General features: G+C 39.9%; 1 protein-coding gene across 2 annotated transcripts in view; it reads left to right on the forward strand.

Annotated features, from left to right (window-relative positions):
* ANO10 (anoctamin 10) overlaps positions 1-21508 on the forward strand; it is a 778263-nt gene that overhangs the window by 193508 nt on the left and 563247 nt on the right. For both annotated transcript variants that reach the window (XM_053714266.1, XM_053714265.1), the window contains exons 9-10: positions 13640-13822; positions 16638-16829. In XM_053714266.1, coding sequence (XP_053570241.1) covers positions 13640-13822; positions 16638-16829 — 375 coding nt within the window. The remainder of the gene's footprint in view (positions 1-13639; positions 13823-16637; positions 16830-21508) is intronic.

Raw genomic sequence — 21508 nt, forward strand, 5'->3', positions numbered from 1 at the left:
TGGCCTCAGCTAGCGAGGGCCAAGTTCATACGGTTTCAATCAGACAACATGACAACTGTTGCGTACATCAACCATCAGGGGGGAACAAGGAGTTCCCTGGCGATGGAAGAAGTGACCAAAATCATTCTATGGGCGGAGTCTCACTCCTGCCACCTGTCTGCTATCCACATCCCAGGAGTGGAAAATTGGGAAGCGGATTTTCTGAGTCGTCAGACATTGCATCCGGGGGAGTGGGAACTCCATCCGGAAATCTTTGCCCAAGTCACTCAACTGTGGGGCATTCCAGACATGGATCTGATGGCCTCTCGTCAGAACTTCAAAGTTCCTTGCTACGGGTCCAGATCCAGGGATCCCAAGGCGGCTCTAGTGGATGCACTAGTAGCACCTTGGACCTTCAAACTAGCTTATGTATTCCCGCCGTTTCCTCTCATCCCCAGGCTGGTAGCCAGGATCAATCAGGAAAGGGCGTCGGTGATCTTGATAGCTCCTGCGTGGCCACGCAGGACTTGGTATGCAGATCTGGTGAATATGTCATCGGCTCCACCATGGAAGCTACCTTTGAGACGAGACCTTCTTGTTCAAGGTCCGTTCGAACATCCGAATCTGGTCTCACTCCAGCTGACTGCTTGGAGATTGAACGCTTGATCTTATCGAAGCGAGGGTTCTCAGATTCTGTTATCGATACTCTTGTTCAGGCCAGAAAGCCTGTAACTAGAAAGATTTACCACAAAATTTGGAAAAAATATATCTGTTGGTGTGAATCTAAAGGATTCCCTTGGGACAAGGTTAAGATTCCTAAGATTCTATCCTTCCTTCAAGAAGGATTGGAAAAAGGATTATCTGCAAGTTCCCTGAAGGGACAGATTTCTGCCTTGTCTGTGTTACTTCACAAAAAGCTGGCAGCTGTGCCAGATGTTCAAGCCTTTGTTCAGGCTCTGGTTAGAATCAAGCCTGTTTACAAACCTTTGACTCCTCCTTGGAGTCTCAACTTAGTTCTTTCAGTTCTTCAGGGGGTTCCGTTTGAACCCTTACATTCCGTTGATATTAAGTTATTATCTTGGAAAGTTTTGTTTTTGGTTGCAATTTCTTCTGCTAGAAGAGTTTCAGAATTATCTGCTCTGCAGTGTTCTCCTCCTTATCTGGTGTTCCATGCAGATAAGGTGGTTTTACGTACTAAACCTGGTTTTCTTCCAAAAGTTGTTTCTAACAAAAACATTAACCAGGAGATTATCGTACCTTCTCTGTGTCCGAAACCAGTTTCGAAGAAGGAACGTTTGTTGCACAATTTGGATGTTGTTCGCGCTCTAAAATTCTATTTAGATGCTACAAAGGATTTTAGACAAACATCTTCCTTGTTTGTTGTTTATTCCGGTAAAAGGAGAGGTCAAAAAGCAACTTCTACCTCTCTCTCTTTTTGGATTAAAAGCATCATCAGATTGGCTTACGAGACTGCCGGACGGCAGCCTCCCGAAAGAATCACAGCTCATTCCACTAGGGCTGTGGCTTCCACATGGGCCTTCAAGAACGAGGCTTCTGTTGATCAGATATGTAGGGCAGCGACTTGGTCTTCACTGCACACTTTTACCAAATTTTACAAGTTTGATACTTTTGCTTCTTCTGAGGCTATTTTTGGGAGAAAGGTTTTGCAAGCCGTGGTGCCTTCCATCTAGGTGACCTGATTTGCTCCCTCCCATCATCCGTGTCCTAAAGCTTTGGTATTGGTTCCCACAAGTAAGGATGACGCCGTGGACCGGACACACCTATGTTGGAGAAAACAGAATTTATGTTTACCTGATAAATTACTTTCTCCAACGGTGTGTCCGGTCCACGGCCCGCCCTGGTTTTTTTAATCAGGTCTGATAATTTATTTTCTTTAACTACAGTCACCACGGTATCATATGGTTTCTCCTATGCAAATATTCCTCCTTAACGTCGGTCGAATGACGGGTAGGCGGAGCCTAGGAGGGATCATGTGACCAGCTTTGCTGGGCTCTTTGCCATTTCCTGTTGGGGAAGAGAATATCCCACAAGTAAGGATGACGCCGTGGACCGGACACACCGTTGGAGAAAGTAATTTATCAGGTAAACATAAATTCTGTTTTCTAATTTCTTCTGTCCCTGGGATCTGATTGAACAGCAACAATGGCTACAAGAAGAGGAGGAAAAGGTGAGAAACTAACAAACCCAAGTACCCCTTCTACAGTATCATCCTTTTTTAAAACCTCACACATATGCAAAACTAACAAAGACCTAGAGACAGGAGATGATTCAGACCAATCTCTACCACCAACCTTTGAAGACCAATCTCCAATTACCAAAGCAGATCTACATTCCCTAGTATCTAAGAAAGATTTAACGGATAATTTTGAAAAATTATGGGGGAAGATAGATTCCATACACACCTCAGTAACATCCAGCTTAGCCGAAATCAAATCAGACCTCACTGATATGGGAAATAGAATTGATATTTTGGAGGATCAGAAGGACTCAATGGTGGAAAATGTAGATGAAATAACACAAACAGTTTCCAATCAACAACAGCTCCTACAGGAAATGCAAGACAAAATGGAGGACTTAGAGAACAGGAGCAGAAGGAACAATATAAGATTAAAGGGGATACCAGAAGATATCACACCCAAGGAAATTCTGCCATATGTTACGCAACTCTTTAACTTGATAACAGGTTCACCCCCCGACTACACATTCCATGTGGAAAGAGCACATAGAGCTCTCAAAGCCAAAACTAAAAATGGTATACCCCCAAGAGACGTGATAGTCAGGATGACCTTCTTTCCCGACAAAGAAAAGATACTACAGGCCTCTAGAAAGAACCCGACTTATAAATTTCAGGGAAATGTTATTCAATTTTTCCAGGACTTAAGCTTATGTACCCTGCAACGTAGAGGCTCTCTGAGACCACTAACCAGTATACTTAGCAAACAACAAATTCCCTATAGATGGGGGTTCCCTTTTGTTCTAAGCATCACTAAGGACTCCAAAACAATAAACATCAAACATCAGGAGGATATCCCAGAGGTGTGTGGTATATTAGGCCTGGACCCCCGTCTATTCCAGACCAGGATCCATCACTAGCAAGGAAGAGTGACTCAATAAGATCTAACACCCAAAGGACCTGGCAGAAGGTCAGTTACAAGAAGCAAAAAACAAATGAACTACAAGACGGAGTGTCGTGAGTCCTCTTCTCCTTTCCCGGATTCCCTCTCATCTCTGGCCGATAGGGGACCTAGAGACTGTAGACCTAGATGTGGTCCCCTGTTGCTACACGAAAGTTTGACTTAAATTCCACTGGTCATCATGCAGGAATGATACTAGGGGTCTGTCTGTCCCAGGCTTTATAGCCAACCACTATTGATCTCATTGATATCCCTGGTTGGCTTTGAGATTGATATGCTTTACACTAGCGCTTGTTCTACCAATGGTTTTTATATTTTTTTTCTCATTGTTGAATTTTTTTTTTTTATTTTTTTTTTTTTTGGGGGCTGGTAATTGTCCTCCCCATACTAGAGACCAGGCGGTTTTCGCTTGGCTTCAGGACTGTTTTCAGATGCTGTTAAATTGTCCCTCTGTTGGGGACTGGTTAAATGTTATATGTTTGTTATCTTGTTATTTACCCTATACCTTTCTCTCCCCTCCTCCCAGCGATCCTCTAGAGATAAAGAACCACAAGCTGCAGTTTACCACAATAGACCAGAAGCATTGGGGTAAGATGATCCACCTCATTGATTGTTTGCTCACATATACCCCATATCACAAAGAAACACAATCCAATACACTCACCTATGAATACAAAGATTAAATTGATTTCTCATAATGTCCGGGGCCTCAATACGGACATTAAGCGTAGGTTAGCAATGAATCAATATAGGGCATTAGGTGCCAAATTGGTATTTCTACAGGAAACACACTTTGTAAAGGACAATATACCGAAATATTGGAATAAACAGTTCCCTACACACTATCACGCTACGGCTCCTAACAAGACACGGGGGGTATCTATACTGATCCACTCTTCTGTGGAATTCCACCACAACAACACACTGGCTGATCCTGAGGGTAGATATTTGATAGTGCAGGGACGCATTCTAGATAACGAGGTTACATTATGCAACGTTTACGCCCCCAATGACAACCAACATACATTTTTCACCCACATTGCCCATTTACTGACACATTGGTCACAAACAAAAATCTTATTAGCAGGAGATTTCAACATTACTATGACTCCTATCCAATCCTCACATGTTAAGACACTGACTCCTAAACAACACAGACATAATCGTATTGTCAAAGCTATACAAGACTCGTTTACACCACATAACCTGACGGACACATGGTACACATTATACGGGAAAACCACCGACACTACCTTCTATTCAGCTGCACATAACTCTTATGTAAGACTTGATTACATCTACCTGAGTCAGATATTACAACCCATGTTGCGTGGTTCGGCTATACATGCTTGCGTGTGGTCGGACCACTCTATAATCTCTATTGATCTAGACGGACTGAGAGACATTAACAGAAGCAGAACTTGGACATACGACACTACTCTACTAAAAAAACAAGCAAAACCACAACGACATAGTACGTGCTATGACTGAATTCTGGTCTATCAATACAGAAACAACTACAAACCCAATGTATACATGGGCAGCCCATAAGGCTGTAATTAGAGGACTACTGATCCAGCTCAAAACTAAAATTACCAAGAAACATAGAGTACACACAGACCAACTTCATAAAGAAATCGAAATACTAGAAAGACAACATAAACTGACTAAGAGCCCAGCGACCCTACAAGCACTCCAGGGCAAAAGACAATCCCTAACCACAATCCTAAACTCGCATGCGGCAAGAGCAGCACACCGGCTCAAATCGCATTATTTTATCTACGCAAATAAGCCAGATAGATATATGGCACACAAAATTAGGGAGAAATGTAGGGCGTCAGCTATACCTCTGATAGAAACAGAGGAGGGAACCTTGACCTCACATCCTAAGGAAATAGTGGACACCTTTGCAAACTTTTATGGCAAGTTATATGACGGTGAAAAGGTGACTCACAACACAGAGACGCTGAACAAAACGAGGAATTTTTTAAATGACTGTGGACTGACCCCGTTGACGACGGAACAAAAGACTACCCTTAACGCTCCGATATCTCCTGCAGAGATATCTAAAGCTATCAAAGACTTAAAACCAGGGAAAGCAGCAGGGCCCGACGGTTTCCCAGGTGAATACTACAAACTTTTTAAAAACTCCCTCGTACCACATTTAACCAAGTTTTGTAACTTTATCATGGAAGGTAACCCAATTCCTCAAGAGTTGTTGCAAAGATGCAAAGATAGTGGTTATTCCCAAGCCAGATAAGGACCACAAGAGGTGTCAAAACTACCGACCAATATCATTAATCAACCAAGACCTCAAGATTTTCACTAAAATATTAGCCAATCGCCTTAAACTGATTATGCCACACTTGATTCACCCTGATCAGGTGGGGTTCATACAGAATAGGGAGGCCCCAGATAATTTAAGACGGGTGATTAATTTAATTCACCACTTAGAAAAGACACAGACGCCTTCTCTAATTCTATCTTTAGATGCGGAGAAGGCGTTTGATAGGATAGATTGGAAATATATGTTCACGGTCATGGAAGAACTAGGTTTCAACGACACCTTTATGAGGGCGTTGCAGGCAATATATTCAAATCCGCGAGCCCAGGTTGTTACGGGGGGATACAGATCCATTCTTTTCCCAATATTAAATGGAACTAGGCAGGGGTGTCCTCTGTCGCCCCTATTATTTGCCCTCTGCATTGAGCCACTGGCGGCCAGAATTCGGAACCACCCGGATATATCGGGAGTCCGGGTGGCACGATCTGAGTACAAAATATCCTTATTCGCGGATGACATTCTGCTCACCCTGACTAAACCTCTCTTATCACTCCCCAACTTACATAAATTATTACATGACTTTTCAAATATCTCGGGTTACAAAATAAATATGGAAAAGAGTGAGCTCCTTCCGGTGGCTATTCCTCCACACACTCGTAAAATTATTGAACTTAATTTTGAATTTCGCTGGGTCGCCAAAACAATCAAATACCTGGGTATTAATCTTCCAGTACAGATGCAACTTCTATACAAATATAACTATACCCCACTCCTCAATCAGGTTAGAAAAGACCTTTTGAAATGGCGGACGTGCGGGTTTTCCTGGATGGGGAGAGTAGCGTCAGTAAAAATGAACATACTCCCACGCCTTTTATATCTCTTTAGAGCTCTGCCCATTAAATTGGTTAAAATTGATATCACTAAACTACAAACGGAAATACTAGCTTACATAAGGGGACCAAAAACGGCTAGAATAGCGAGGCAAGTGGTATGCAGAAGCAGGGCAGCGGGAGGAGTAGGTGCCCCAGACTTAATGGAATACTATAGGGCTGCTAGACTGGCCCAAGACACCTGCCTCCTGAGGAGAGAGGAGGAAGCCACCTGGGTGTTCTTGGAAAGGGAGTTGGGAGGCTGGGAAGACAGAGACTCAATTTTATGGGACATGCAATACTCTACCTCAGATAGGGAACACACTAAAACATGCACCTCAGACCTGATCACAACGACCTGGAGACAGACACTCAAACGACCAGACTTATTCCCTGAATTCTCCCTACTGACACCAATCAGATGTCTTCTGACGGAAGACTCCCGTACAATAGTCGCCAAATGGGAGAACAAGGGGCTCTACAGGGTGGCAGATGTGATGCAGAAGGGACAACTATTATCTTTCAATCAGCTGCAATCATGACTTACTCCCACAAAACTCCACTGGTATGTCTACCTCCAATTACACTCGGCTTTACACTCCTTCTTGAAAAACTCAAAGGGGGGGCAATCCACGGTGTTAGAGATTTGCGGTGCAAGCCTCACTAGAACCAAACACAATATATCTAGAATATACATAGCACTGCAGACACCACCGAACAGAGCTAAACCCAGGATGATGTTAGCATGGGAGCAGGATCTAGACATGGTTAAAGACTTACAAGAATGGGAGAGATTGATCCAGGAAGCTGACAGGGGTTTAATTAGTATGGATTTAAAAGAAAACGTGATGAAAACTATATTTAGATGGTATTTAACTCCAATGAGGACGGCCCGAATGCGACCAAATGGTAGCAACTTGTGCTATAGAGGATGCGGTGAGATGGGGACCTATAGACATATGTGGTGGGACTGTGGGGAGATACGTAAGACATGGCAAAGGCTTACTGCACTAATTGGTGAACTACTAGATGAGGAGTTCACACTCACGATTCAACAGGCACTGTTACACGAACAAATAGATAGATTTCACAAACACATCAACACATTCATCAGAATCCTTTGTACAGTGGCAAGGGTCTGTATAGCAAAATATTGGAAGGTAGGATCACCCCCATGGTCGGAAATACACAACAAAATCAGCTATACCTACACTATGTATGAAACTGCAGCAGACACGCTAAATAATAGATCTTCATTCCAGAAGATATGGTATTATTGGATTAGTAACTCGACATCTCACAGTAGAGGACAAGATGCACAATCCAACCTCTGAACACTGAATCTGAATGATTTCAGTAGATCTGGGAGGATCGCTGGGGGGTAGAGAAGCTGCCCCTTTTCTCCCCTCCCTCCCTTTCCCCTCCTTCTCTTCCCCCCACCTCTCACCCTGTGCTAACCCCCCTCCCTCCCCCCCCCCCCCCCCCAGAGTTTCTCGTTGTTTTTGTGTTGTTGTTTTTTTCCCTCTCTTCTAAGAACAGGATTACAGGAAAGGGGGACTTCTGAGGGGAAAATTACCTGTATTAATTGCATTACCTTAAAAGTTTATTCGCAGACTTCTATATTGCAACGTATTATATTTATTTAATTGTTGGATGATAACCCTACATGCAGTCAACTTAGCGACAACTCTTCTAATACTGAAATTGTTGGTAAAGGACCAACTGAGAGTACCTGTGTCTTGATTTGTCTTCCAGAGCTCAAAACATCCAACTTTTTAGTTATATAGGAAAATGGTGGGGGAATATGATTTAAATGTGGTAAAGTTGTTGCCCTTTAACATGTTACTCTTTGTCCCTTTGGAAAGATGTTTGGAGGGGAGGGGGGATATTCTCTTTCTTTCTGTATGGTTTATGAACAAAAAATTTGTTAATAAAAACTATTTAAACATAATATAAAATATTTGTTTCCAATCGCAGGGACAGTCCATAAATTAATTAATTACTGTTGGGAATACAACACCTAGTCACCAGGAGGAGACAAAGACACCCAAGCCCCAAAGCATTAAGTATCACTTGCTCTTCCCTTACTGCCCCAGACAGTCTTTGCCTAATAAACTAGGATGTGATATGGTATCTTAATCCAGTCTTCTTTCCTAAGCCTTTAAGGGGAATATGTTGTTGGTTGGGAAGCGATTTGGGGTTCCTTGAAGGCTCAGGAAACCTGAACCCTTCCAATCATTCTGGAATTGAGGGCCATTTCCAATGCTCTGATGGTATGGCATGGCCTCAGCTTAGTTCTGTCCATTTTATCAAATTCCAGACAGACAGCATAACTTCGGTTGCTTATATCAATCATCAGGGGAAAAAGAGGAATTACCTGGTGATGAGTGAGGTGTATCGCATCCTTCAGTGGGCGGAGTCTCACAATTGTCACATATCTGCCATTTACATCTGAGGGGTAGACAATTGAGCAGTCCTTCTGAATAGACCGACCTTCCACCCCGGGGAGTGGTCTCTTCACCCTGAGGTGTTCTCCAAGAACTCTCAGGTGGGGGGTTCAGAAGATAGCCCTCATATCATCTTGTTTAAATACCAAACTGCCCAGATATGGGTCGAGATTGCGAGATCCTCAGGCAGTGTTGGTGTACGCTTTGGCAGCTCTGTGGAGGTTCAAACTATTTATCTGTTTCCTACGTTTGGTCTCCTTCCTCAGTTGATCGCCCGCATCAAACTGGAGCGGGCTTCTGTGATTCTATTTGCTCCGGTGGGGCCTCTTCGGACCTGGTTCGCGGACCTAGTGAAGATGTCCTCTTATCCTCCGTGGAGGTTAACTCATCTAGCAGACCTTATACTCCAAGGTGCATTCCTTTTCAAGATCTAGATCTCTGATGCTGACTGCGCAGAGATTGAACGCTTAGTACTGTCCAAGAGAGGTTTTCTGAAAGGGTCATTGATACCCTGATTGAATCCTGTAAGCTGGTTACTCGTCATATTTACCGAAGGGTGTGGCATACCTATTTAGTTTGGTGTGAGGATTGAGGTTTCCCTTGGCACAAGGTGAGGGATACTCAAATTCTTTTTTGTTTCTACAAGATGGCCTGGCAAAAGGTTTATCTTTCAGTTCTATCAAGGGTCAGAGCTTTGTATGCTTTGTCACTGGTGCTGGGATTACACACATTTGGCTCAAAAGATTATTTTGTATGCCAATACAAGAATATCCCTTTCTTGGTGGATCAGTTATCGGTCCATTTTTCTGGTGGCATCTTTTGTCTGTCCAAATTGGACTTTGATTTCTAGGGTTGGGGTGCAGTCTGGGGGTCTCAGAGATCACAGGGAATTTGCATGGGCAGTAACCATGTCAACTAACGATGGGTGGCCTTTATCTTGATAAATGGGACAATAATTTGAAATAGCTGACTTTTCCTCTGAAAGCTGCCACCTGTACTGATCTTGTCAATACTGCAGTATTTGTTATAGGAAAGCTTCTTAAACAAGAGGTAGTGGGGGTAGTAGAAAAAGCGTTCCTGCTGTTATTTTGAATACCAAAAACGTATAAGCTGCTTGCCTGAATACATTATCCCTTTAAGGGAGTTATCTGCTAAAAAACAAAACTGTTCTATGGTTACAGAGCATTTCTTCCCCCCTCCCCCACAATATTCCTTTAAATAAATGTTTTAAGCACATTCTCCTACTTTGCAACCGGACTAGGATATCTACTCGCCAAAGTTAAATTTCTACTTGCCAATAGACCTCCCCTTACACTTGATCAATAGGAGGAACCTGCCACTCGTAAACTTAAATGGTATGAAACCCTAATTAATGTCATTGCTAACACCTGTATTTGTCTTACTGTTTCATGTCAAAATGAGTGCTGTGAAAAAGGTCTATTGCACCAGGTTTGTGCAAGACATGCTTGAGCATTACATACACATGTAGTGTGAGTTTAATTAATTGGAAGCTTGCTAATAATACCAACTTTCAATCACATCATTCCATTCAAAATGCCAAAGATCACAGATTTTGACAAACATAAAATCATACTTTTACATCAGCAAGGACACTCTCAAAGGGAAATCAGCAAACAAACTTGATACTAAATATGTGGTATTCAAGATGTTTGAAATTTGAAGAATCAGGAGTGGTCAAGGAGAAAAAAAAAGGACTGGAAGACCAAGAAAACTTTCAAAATCTGATGAGAAGTTTCTCAGAGTCTCTTCTTTGAGAGACCGGAGGAAGTCCAGCAAGGACCTGACTCAGCATGTGTCAGCTTCGTCGGAAAGCCAAGTTGACCCTTCTACAGTTCAAAGAAGCTTGATCAGGAATGGTCTTTGTGGTAGGGTAGCAGCTAAGAAAACACTTTTATGGTAGATTTGCTAAAGCTCACAAAGATTGTAATGAAGATCAGTGGAAAAGAATATTATGAATTGACAAATCTAAGTTTGACACTTTTGGGTCCAATCGTCGACAATATGTGAGAATAACAGAGAGATGGAAGAATGACTGCTTGCGGCCTTAAGTGAAACATGGTGGAGGGTCTGTACTGGTTTGAGGCTACATTTTTGCCAGTGGTGTTGGCGATATTGTCCAAATTGAGATCATGAATGCTGAAAGGTACAGACAGGTTTTAATTCATCATGCCATTCCTTCTGAAAAGCGCCTGATTGGGAATGGTTTTATTTTTCAGCATAATAATGATCCTAAGTGCACTGCTAATGCAGTGAAATCATATTTGGAGAGAAAAACAGCTGATAAAACACTGACAGTCATGGACTGGCCTGCACAGAGTCCAGACCTGAATATTATAGAGGCAGTATGGGATCACCTGGATAGAGAAAAAAAAGACAACCTACATCTAAAGAGGACAGTCTCCCCAAAAGAGTTTAAGATGTGCTTAGTGCCAAGGAAATCACACTAAATACTGACTTTAGCCTGAACAAGCCGTTTTGTTCTGAATTTATATATATATATATATATATATATATATATATATATATATATATATATATATATATATATATTTTTTATTTATTTTTTTGTGTACATATTTCCTGTATTTTCTGTTTGTATCTTAAAGGGATAGTAAACCCCAAAATGTTCTTTTATGATTCAGATAGAACATACAATTTTAAACAGCTTTCCAATTTAATCCTATTATCAAATTTTCTTCATTCTCTTTTTATCCATTGCTGAAGGGACAGCATTGCACTATTGACAGGAAGCTGAAAATATCTATTTAGCCAATCACAAGAGACAAATGTATGCAGGCACCAATTAGCAGCAGCTCCCACTAGTGTATGATATGTGCGTATTCATTTTTTAACAAGGGATACTAAGAGAACAAAGCACATTTGAAAATAGAAGTGAATTTAAAAGTGTCTTAAAATGACATGCTCTATCTGAATCATGGAAGTTTAATTTTGACTTTCCTATCCCTTTAATTAAGAGACAGAAAATAAAAATGGATGGTCACCAGCATTTTATATACTTCAGCTGCTAAGAGTGCCAGTGGGGCTTGTAACATGTCAGCAATTAAAAGTGAGTCTTTAACAGATGGTACAAACACCTTAGGCTCTCTTAGCAAGTGCTGTGTTTAAAATGCTGGTGCACTGTGCATACTTAAATACACTTTTGAAATGGCTATAGCTTTTATTAGAAACAGTTTTGCTAATGCATGTATATTACAAACATGCTTCTATTCAAAACTGAAATGTATCCATTTTGGCTGGAATGTTTGTTTAAGTATGTGTGTGTAAGAAAGAGTAGTGGAAAAGAAGGGTTGCCGTTGTGAGGAAATAGAAACAAGGACACAGATAGTAATATGGGAAGATGAGTAAAAACCTCCTCAGTAGCAAGAGTGAATGTGCTGAGTTTTTCGGCGGGCTGAGCTGCAAAGTGTAAGGCGGTTTTGTGAGGAGTAGATATTGTTGTTGTGGGAAGTTATTTCATGTTGAATGGAGTCAATTTAAGTTTTGAAATGCATAAAAAAGTAATGTTCTATGAGAACGGTGATAATGGGAAAAGAGGGTGGGCACAGGTGGTTAATAAAAGGGTAGAAAATTACGGTGTGTTTGTACGACATAGATGAATGATTGTTGAAAGTAGTTTTGCTTGGAGAGGTTTATTTAATAAATTAAGAGTGTATTAGACCAATTTGACATAAATAATTTAGGTGGAGAGGCAAAAGAAGCAGCTTGATAAATTTACCCCATAGACGTGATAAAACAAGGAAGATTTAAGATCCTTAATGCGGCTATTTTATTTTTTTTAAATAATTTTTATTGAGGTTAACAGATATAAATAACATTTTGGTTTGCACAATACAGTGTGTTGATCCAATAAGACAAAGCAAAAAGTCCTATCATTATCATACATAGAGTAGCATTTTAACTTATAAGTCTGGTCATCATATCTATGCAGATCTACACATTAATTCCAACTAGTCACGCCTGGACCTTCGGAGTGACACATCATTTAGCAAGAGATGGGGTCCGTGGACTATATTACTGCCATTAATCTATGCATATACCTTTTACACTAAGGCATACCATAACTAGCACGATCAAACTATAAGATCTAGTGCCTTATAGAACTCAATAGCAGAAGACCTACAATTGAAAGTGCAAACAACATAACAAACCTCCTTTTTCATTTACATAAGATAGTAAAGAACCCCCCAAGATGTTAGAAACTAAATTTAAATAAGAAACACCCCAACTAAAAAGTAATGACCACTCTTGGGCCACTGATGTCACATAGGTATGAAGGGTGAAAATTGGGGGGAAATGTTAGTATGGCCACTTTTGGGCCCAATACAAAAAAAAAATAATGTGCCATTTTCAATTGGACATCTAGCATACAAGCAACAACTATAACTATGCGGCCTAGTTTCGATGAAAACATTTCTGATTAGGAGTGAATAGGCCTATAGTTGTCCATAATATGTATAACAGAACATACTACTAACTAATATAACATATGAAACATACCTCAATAGAAACCTAGCGGCCACTCTTAGACCATGGGTGATGACGATAAATATAAGGCAAATGTAGGGGTTTATAGTTGTAGGGGCCCTCTAGGACACAATATATTAGTGAGGATCTATATACACGATAGTATTGGTCTAAAAGACTCCTAGTAAGCCCAATTTTGCGGCTATTTTAATAGGAAGCAAACACAGAATTGAAGATAAATTTTCGCCTGAACATTGGACCGCTTGTATTAGAATTAAAAAAAAAAAATTAAAATTGGTACTCCTGTCTGAGAGCTTTGTCCTTCTTCCATGATAAACGTACAACTTACATCTTTATCCATCCATGTAAATTAATTTTGTATATTACTCTCTCTTTCAGAGTTTGGCCACTTTGCTCATAACTTCTCAGATCCTTAATCAGTTTGCTGAAACCGTACTCCCTTACTGGTTGCAAAAGAGACACAAAAAGAAAGTAAGCAAGCGAGTAAAATCACTGAATGCAGACTCGGATTCTTCATTAATTGAGCAAATTTACTTGGAGATAGAAATGGACACATATGTGGTAAGTTACACTTAATAACTTGGTCCCTTTTAATTACATTCAGCTAGATTACAAGTTATGCGCGCTATAGGGAAATTAACAAACGCAACAAAAGTTGCCTTATTTAACCCTCTATAGCGCAGCCATTACAAGTTTTGAAATAGCCGGCTTGTGCGTGCGATATGGTGCTTTTAAGCTCCATACCGCACAAAATACAAGAGCTGTTTTGATGTGCTCGTGCACACTTTCCCCATAGACATCAGTGGGGATAGCGGGCTAAAAAAAAACCTAACACCTGCGTTCGCGGGATAAAAAGCTCCGTAACGCAGCCCCATTGATGTCTATGGGGGAAAAAAAAAAGATATGTTTAAACCTAACACCCTTACATAAACCCCACGTCTAAACACCCGTTATCTGCTTCCCCCGACATCGCCGCCACCTACATAATGTTATTAACGCCTAATCTGCCACACCCTATATCACCACCACCTAAATAAAACTATTAACCCCCAATCTGCCGCTCCTGATGTCGCCGCCACTATACTAAAGTTATTAACCCATATTCCCTCGCACCCCAACATTGCCCACACTATAATAAATCTATTAACCCCTATTCCACCGCTCCCCGAGATCGCCGCAACTAAATAAAGTTATTAACCTCTAAACCTCTGGCCTCCAACATAACTACCACTAAATAAACCTATTAACCCCTATACTGCCAGCCCCCACATCGCAACAACCTAAATTAAACTATATTAACCCCTAAACCTAACCCAAAAGTAACCCTAACCCTAAAACCCCCTAACTTTAACATCATTTAAAATAGAACTAAATTAAACTTACAATTATTAACTTAGTAATTCCTATTTAAAACTAAATACATACTTACCTGTGAAATAAAACCTAAGCTAGCTGCAATATAACTAATAGTTATATTGTAGCTAGCTTAGGTTTTATTTTTATTTCACAGGTAAGTTTGTATTTATTTTAACTAGGTAGACAAGTTAGTAAATAGTTAACTATTTACTAACTACCTAGTTAAAATAAATACAAACTTACCTGTGAAATAAAACCTAAGCTGCTTTACACTAAAACCTAACATTACAAAAATAAAAACCTAACATTACAAAAAATAAAAAACACTAGAATTACAAAAAATATCAAAACGAAATTATACAAAATAATAAAAAATATTCCTATTCTAATACCCCTTTAAAAAAAAATAAAAAAAACCACCCCAAAATAAAAAAAGCCTTATCTAAAATAAACCACCAAGTGCCCTTAAAGGGTTTTTTTGTGGGCCATTAAAAGGGCCTTTTGTAGGGCATTGTCCTAAAGTTAACAGCTCTTTTGCTACAAAACAAAACAAACACCCCCTAACAGTATACAAGCCCCCACCCCCAAACCCACAAAATAAAAATAAAGTAAAACTTAATCTACCCATTGCCATGAAAAGGGCATTTGTATGGGCATTGCCCTTAAAAGGGCATTTAGCTCTTTTTCCTGCCCTTAAAAGGGCATTCAGTTCTTTTATGAAATGCCCAAGCCCTAATCTAAAAATAAAAAACACCCAAAAAACGAAAAAAAAAATACATTACACAAAATAACAAACAAATTATTTAAAATAATAAAAAATATTCCTATTCTAATACCCATTTAAAAAAAACACTCCAAAATAAAAACCCTAATAAAAGGGCCTTTTGTAGGGCATTGCCCTAAGTTAAACAGCTCTTTTACCTAAAAAAAAATACAAAGACCCACTAACATTATAAACCCCCACCCCCCAAAATAAAAAAAACTATCTAAAAAAACCTAAGCTAATCATTGCCCTGAAAATGGCATTTGTATGGGCATTGCCCTTAAAAGGACATTTAGCTCTTTTACGAAAGCCCAAACCATAAACTTAAAAACGAAAAACAAAAAAACCCTTAAAAAAAACCTATCACTACTCCCCGAAGATCCTCTTACAGTTTTTGAAGTCCCGCTTGAACCATCTTCCTCCAGGCGGCGAAGTCCTCATCCAGACCACGAGAAGTCTTCATCCAGACGGCCTCTTCTATCTTCATCCAGACTGCCTCTTCTATCTTCATCCCGGCGAATAGAATTTCAGTATCTCTCATCCTATTGGCTGATTTGAACAGCCAATAGAATTTCAGTAACTCTCATCCTATTGGCTGATTTGAATTTCCAAAATCAAATCAGCCAATAAGAATGCAAGGAACGCCATCTTGAATCACGTACCTTACATTGAAGATTCAGTGTATGGCGGCGACCGTATGAAGAGAATGCTCCGCGCCTGATATCTTCAGGATGGACCCACTCCGCGCCGCCGGGATAAAGATGGAAAAAAATAATAATGAATGAATGAAAAATAAATAATAAAAAAAGTCCTAAAACTTCATACTGTCAGATTGTCTGCCTCTAACATGGTGGTAAACAGTGTTTTAGGGAAGGAGAGATCTTTGGGAGGGATCAGGGAGGTGGAAGCTTAATACCTACACTACAATAATATTACCCTTGCCAGCTATCAAATTAACCCCTTCACTGGTAGGAATTTTAGAAGTGTGGTGGTGCGCAGCTGCAATTAGAGGCCTTCTACTTACCAAAAAGCAATGGCAAAGCCATGCATGTCTGCTATTCTAAACAAAGGGGATCCCAGTGAAGCTTTTACAACCATCTCTCTCTAAGTAATCTAATATAGGGATGCAGTGCTATCATCATGCCGGTTTTCTTGTTTTTTTTTTTTTTTTAAACCTGTGATGATATTTAAATATACCTTTTTTGTTGTCAATGTAAAATTATGATCTAAATATACATCTTTAACTGTTACTTTTAGAATACATTTGACGATTACCTGGAGTTGTTTCTACAGTTTGGCTATGTGAGCCTGTTCTCGTGTGTCTATCCTCTGGCAGCCATATTTGCAGTGCTTAACAATGTCACAGAAATGTACACAGACGCATTAAAGATATGCCGTGTTTTTAAACGTCCGTTTGCAGAGCCTGCAGCTAATATTGGAGTATGGCAGGTACAGTATTAACATTTTTTTACTTATAGAGAGAAAAGTAATGCATTTTAATATTAATTGTGGCAGAAGAGTAATTATTTTAGACATGAACATAAATTTAAAGGGACATAATACTCAAAATGTTCTCTGTTTCATCATAAAGAGAGTCTATCAAAATGAATGCTTAATAGAAAAATTCTGTGGGAGATGTCCTTGTAAGCCAATGAGCCATAAAGTCCTTAGTTGTTTTCATAATTGAGATAGAGAATGGTATTTTAAGACCGTTTTAAAATTATTTTTGTTGTCAAATTTACATTATTTACTTGATATCCTTTGTTGAAAAGCATATGTACATAACCTCGGCAGCAGCAATACACTACTGAGATCTCAATGGTGATTGATTACTACACATATTTCTCTCTTGGCTCACCAGATGTGTTCAGCTAGCTCTCATTAATACATAGCTGCTATGGAGCTGATTTTAACTATGGGCTAGATTACGAGTGGAGTGGTAATTTCTGCTCCCGCTTGTACGCTAACTCCGTTCTTTGCATGCGTAGGGTAGCAAGTTGAAAATAAACATTTTTCACTCACCTGCTAAACCAACACACGCAAACAGCTGAAGTTACAATATTTCAATTGTGTTAATGTACTCTCCCAAAGACTTTAATGGAGAGAGAAAAGTAGAAAAAACTAAATTTATGCTTACCTGATAAAAAATTTTATTCCAGATATGGAGAGTACACAACATCATCAATTACTAGTGGGAATATCACTCCTGGCCAGCAGGAGGAGGCAAAGAGCACCACAGCAGAGCTTTTAAGTATCACTTCCCTTCCCATGATCCCCAGTCATTCGACCGAAGGGAAATGGAAAAAAGGAATAACACAAGGGGGCATATGTATCAAGCTCCGAATGGAGCTTGATGCCCCTTGTTTCTGGCGAGCCTATAAATTTAAAAAAAGTGATCAGTGCGCCAACAAAGTGATAGAAAATACTAACATAGTAACATAGTAGATAAGGTTGAAAAAAGACTGAAGTCCATCGAGTTCAACCTATACAAATCTAAACAGTACTGTTAATAACAATAATGAACAATATAAACAGTGCAATGTATTCAAAAGGATAACATGAATAACATAGCAGGAAAAGTCCCATAACTTAGCTGGTACTGGTGTGGGAATAGTCCCCAATGTGAATAGAATGTCAATCAGATATTGTGATCTCGATTACAAAAGATGGTGGCCAGCGACTTCTTCAGATAGTTTGTTGGTGTCCCAGAACGATGGAATCTGTAGAAATATATGATGGAAAAGAAGGCGCCACCATAGTGCACAATCAGTGGAATCAACACGCCATAATGCGCAAGTATTGCTATACTTACAAGCTCCCAGACACTTGAGAAGTGTCACAAACACCTTCTGGAACCTTTAGAGTCATCCAGCTAACTCCCACTCTCGTAGCAGTTGGTTCGCTCTTGAAGATTTCAGATTTGTAGCAGGCTGACGTGCTCACCAAACAACATCACATACGAGATCTTGGTGTTATATTTCTTGTCTCTGGTGTTGTAATTATAGGTAACCCAACTACGTGGACTAGGCTGCACAGATAGATGCATGCTCATAGCACACTGTGCAACAAATGTATCGAAAAGATGTATAAAGATCTATGTAATAAAATCAGTTCGTGGAAACAAAGTCTTAAAAAAGTGACATGAAAGGAAGGGGAACAGTTAGGGTATGTGTACTATCCTTATAAGTAAAAAGGATAGATAAAAAGTTGAAAGTTTCTTATCAATGATATCTAGTGAAAAGCTGCTGTATGTATGTATATATATAGTGGTGGCGGTGTTCCCCCAACACCCCCCACCATTCAAAATTCCAGGGATGCAATTACAGTCAACTGTGAATTAAAGTTACTTTTATGAAGGTGACTCACCACTCACTGCCTCCTTGGAAAGGGCTTCCTTGGTTTCAGGTGCTGTATCCCATGTGTTGGGGATGTTAATCCTATTCTTCTCACCTCTGGCTGCTTAACATTTAGTTTGGCCAATTGCTTTAGCTGGACAGGTGCTGTTTTTTTCTCCTTTATGGCATCCGTTATTACCAGCTAGCCCTTTTGAAATACAGTCTATTGCAGCATGCTGTTAGCTAACCTCTCGCAGTGTTTATCCATTACCTGTGCTCTCTGTCAGGCCTTTATATGAACTTCAAAAAAATGTATAACAGGAGAACCAGGTAAAGTGATAAAAATTATAAATTTTATTGAAATACAAAGGGTATATTAACCCAGGGTAAGAACACACAAAAAGGAAAAGTTTGAACCAACAAACTGATAAACAAAGGCTGACCAGTTTCGGCTGTTGCCTTACTCCTAGCCTGCTTGAATTTGTTCATCAGTTTGTTGGTTGAAACTTTTCCTTTTTGTGTGTTCTTACCCTGGGTTAATACACCCTTTGTATTTCAATAAAATTTGTAATTTTTATCACTTTACCTGGTGCTCCTGTTATACATTTTTTTGAAGTTCTTAAAAAAGTGACCTGATGAAACGGTCACGCAAGACCGAGAGACGCTGTGTTGCAAAATAAAGTCATTTTAACTTTTTTAAGACTTTTGTAGTATGCAGAGGACCAAGTTGCAGTCTTGCAAATCTGTTCCGCAAAAGCTTCATTTTTGAAAGCCCAAGAAGAGGAGACAGCCCTTGTGGAATGAGCCTTAATTCTCTCAGGAGGCTGCTGACCAGCAATCTCATAAGCAAAATGAATTATACTTCTCAACCAGAGAGAAAGAGAAGTAGCAGTAGCTTTCTGACCTTTACGCTTTCCAGAGAAACAAACAGGGCAGATGACTGGCGAAAATCCTTAGTCTCCTGTAAGAAGAATTTTAGAGCACGCACAACATCCAATTGTGCAACAAACGTTCCTTATGAGAAGAAGGATTAGGACATAGAGAAGGAACAACAATTTCCTGCTTAAAATTTCTATCTGAAACCACTTTTGGAAGAAAAAACAACTTAGTACGAAGAACCGCTTTATCAGCATGAACGATAAGGTAAGGCGAATCACTGCAAAGCCGAGTGTCCCGATACTCTCCGAGCAGAAGAGATAGCAATAAGAAACAAAACCTTCCAAGATAACTTAATATCTATGGAATGCAATGACTGAAACGGAGCCTGCTGCAAAACCTTTTTTTTTTTTTTTTTTTTTTTTTTTTTAAAGGATTTTTATTGAGGTTAAAACATTACATATACAGACAAAGTATAGCATGGAAGAATAATTGTGCTTACATAAAATTGCTATGCTAATGAATATAACTAAATAAAACCAACTGTACATCACAATAAACTCTTTTTGAATATGATGTTACTTCCCTTTACAAATCAAGACTTAGTAAAGAAGAGTTTCCCCCTATTAAACTATAACGGCCACTCATGGACCGCTAACCACCCAGAAAATTTGAGATGGGGAATATGAGGGAATAAGAATGGTAGGGCCTCTTTTGGACCCATGTTTTTTCTCTTTAGAGTTGAATGTCATAATTATGAGGGAACCATCATTGCTAATATTTTAGAGTAAGTAAATAAATAAATGGGGGAAGATTTATCAGAAGACGTGGTTACAGCGCATAGAGAGATAAGAACAAATATCATAAAATATAGAAACAAATATGACCATCTAAAGTTTACAGATAGGTAATTGTCAGGGCAGCTACATTATATTAGGTGTCTTCCTAGTGACAGTATGCGTACATTCTATTGTAGAAGCATTAGAGTGTGAGAATTTAGTAGCAGATCAGTCTTGCACTCATGTATTGACTCTAAACACCCCTCATAGAGCTATGTGCATACAAAAGTCCCCCACTATACTTAAAATAACTGAGAGCATAGATCAGACATGGGGCTATGCACTTTGTTGCACTCTCATAAAATACTTTGGGGTGTAGTTATCAAGCCGTCTACTTTACCTTCCTTCGCCGGTCCAATACACCCGCCTAAGCTTGCCTACCATCGCCGCCGTGGACCTTTAAAATTTCGCCTAAGTTATCAAAAAAGCTGTCAAAAATCTGCGCACCAAGTATGGGGCGATGAGCAGCGGACTGTGAGAGTTATCACTCATCCGATCTCGCTGCTCTTCGGCTTTTTGACAGCTTTATTGATACCCCTGTCACTAAGCACCCACACTAACTACACTGTTCTACCCCCTATACCGAAGCCCCCCGCAACTCAATAAAGTTATTAACCCCTAAACCGCCGCTCCTAGATCCCGCCGCAACTCTTATAAATGTATTAACCCCTAAACCGCCGCCACCTACATTATACCTAGTAACCCCTATCCTACCCCCCTATACCGCCGCCACCTATAATAAAGTTATTAACCCCTATCCTGCGGATCCCGGACCTCGCCGCAACTAAATAAATAGTTTAACCCCTAAACTGCCGCTCCCAGACCCCGCCGCAACCTATATTAAACTTATTAACCCCTAATCTGCCCCCCCTACACCGTCGCCACCTATAATAAATTTATTAACCCCTATCCTGCCCCCCCACACCGCCGCCACTGTAATAAAATTATTAACCCCTAAACCTAAGTCTAACACTAACCCTAACACCCCCCTAACTTAAATATTAATGAATTAAATCTAAATAATATTTCTCTTATTAACTAAATTAATCCTTATTAAAACTAAATATTTACCTTTAAA

Source organism: Bombina bombina, chromosome 5, assembly GCF_027579735.1.
Source record: "Bombina bombina isolate aBomBom1 chromosome 5, aBomBom1.pri, whole genome shotgun sequence".
Classification (NCBI taxonomy): domain Eukaryota; kingdom Metazoa; phylum Chordata; class Amphibia; order Anura; family Bombinatoridae; genus Bombina; species Bombina bombina.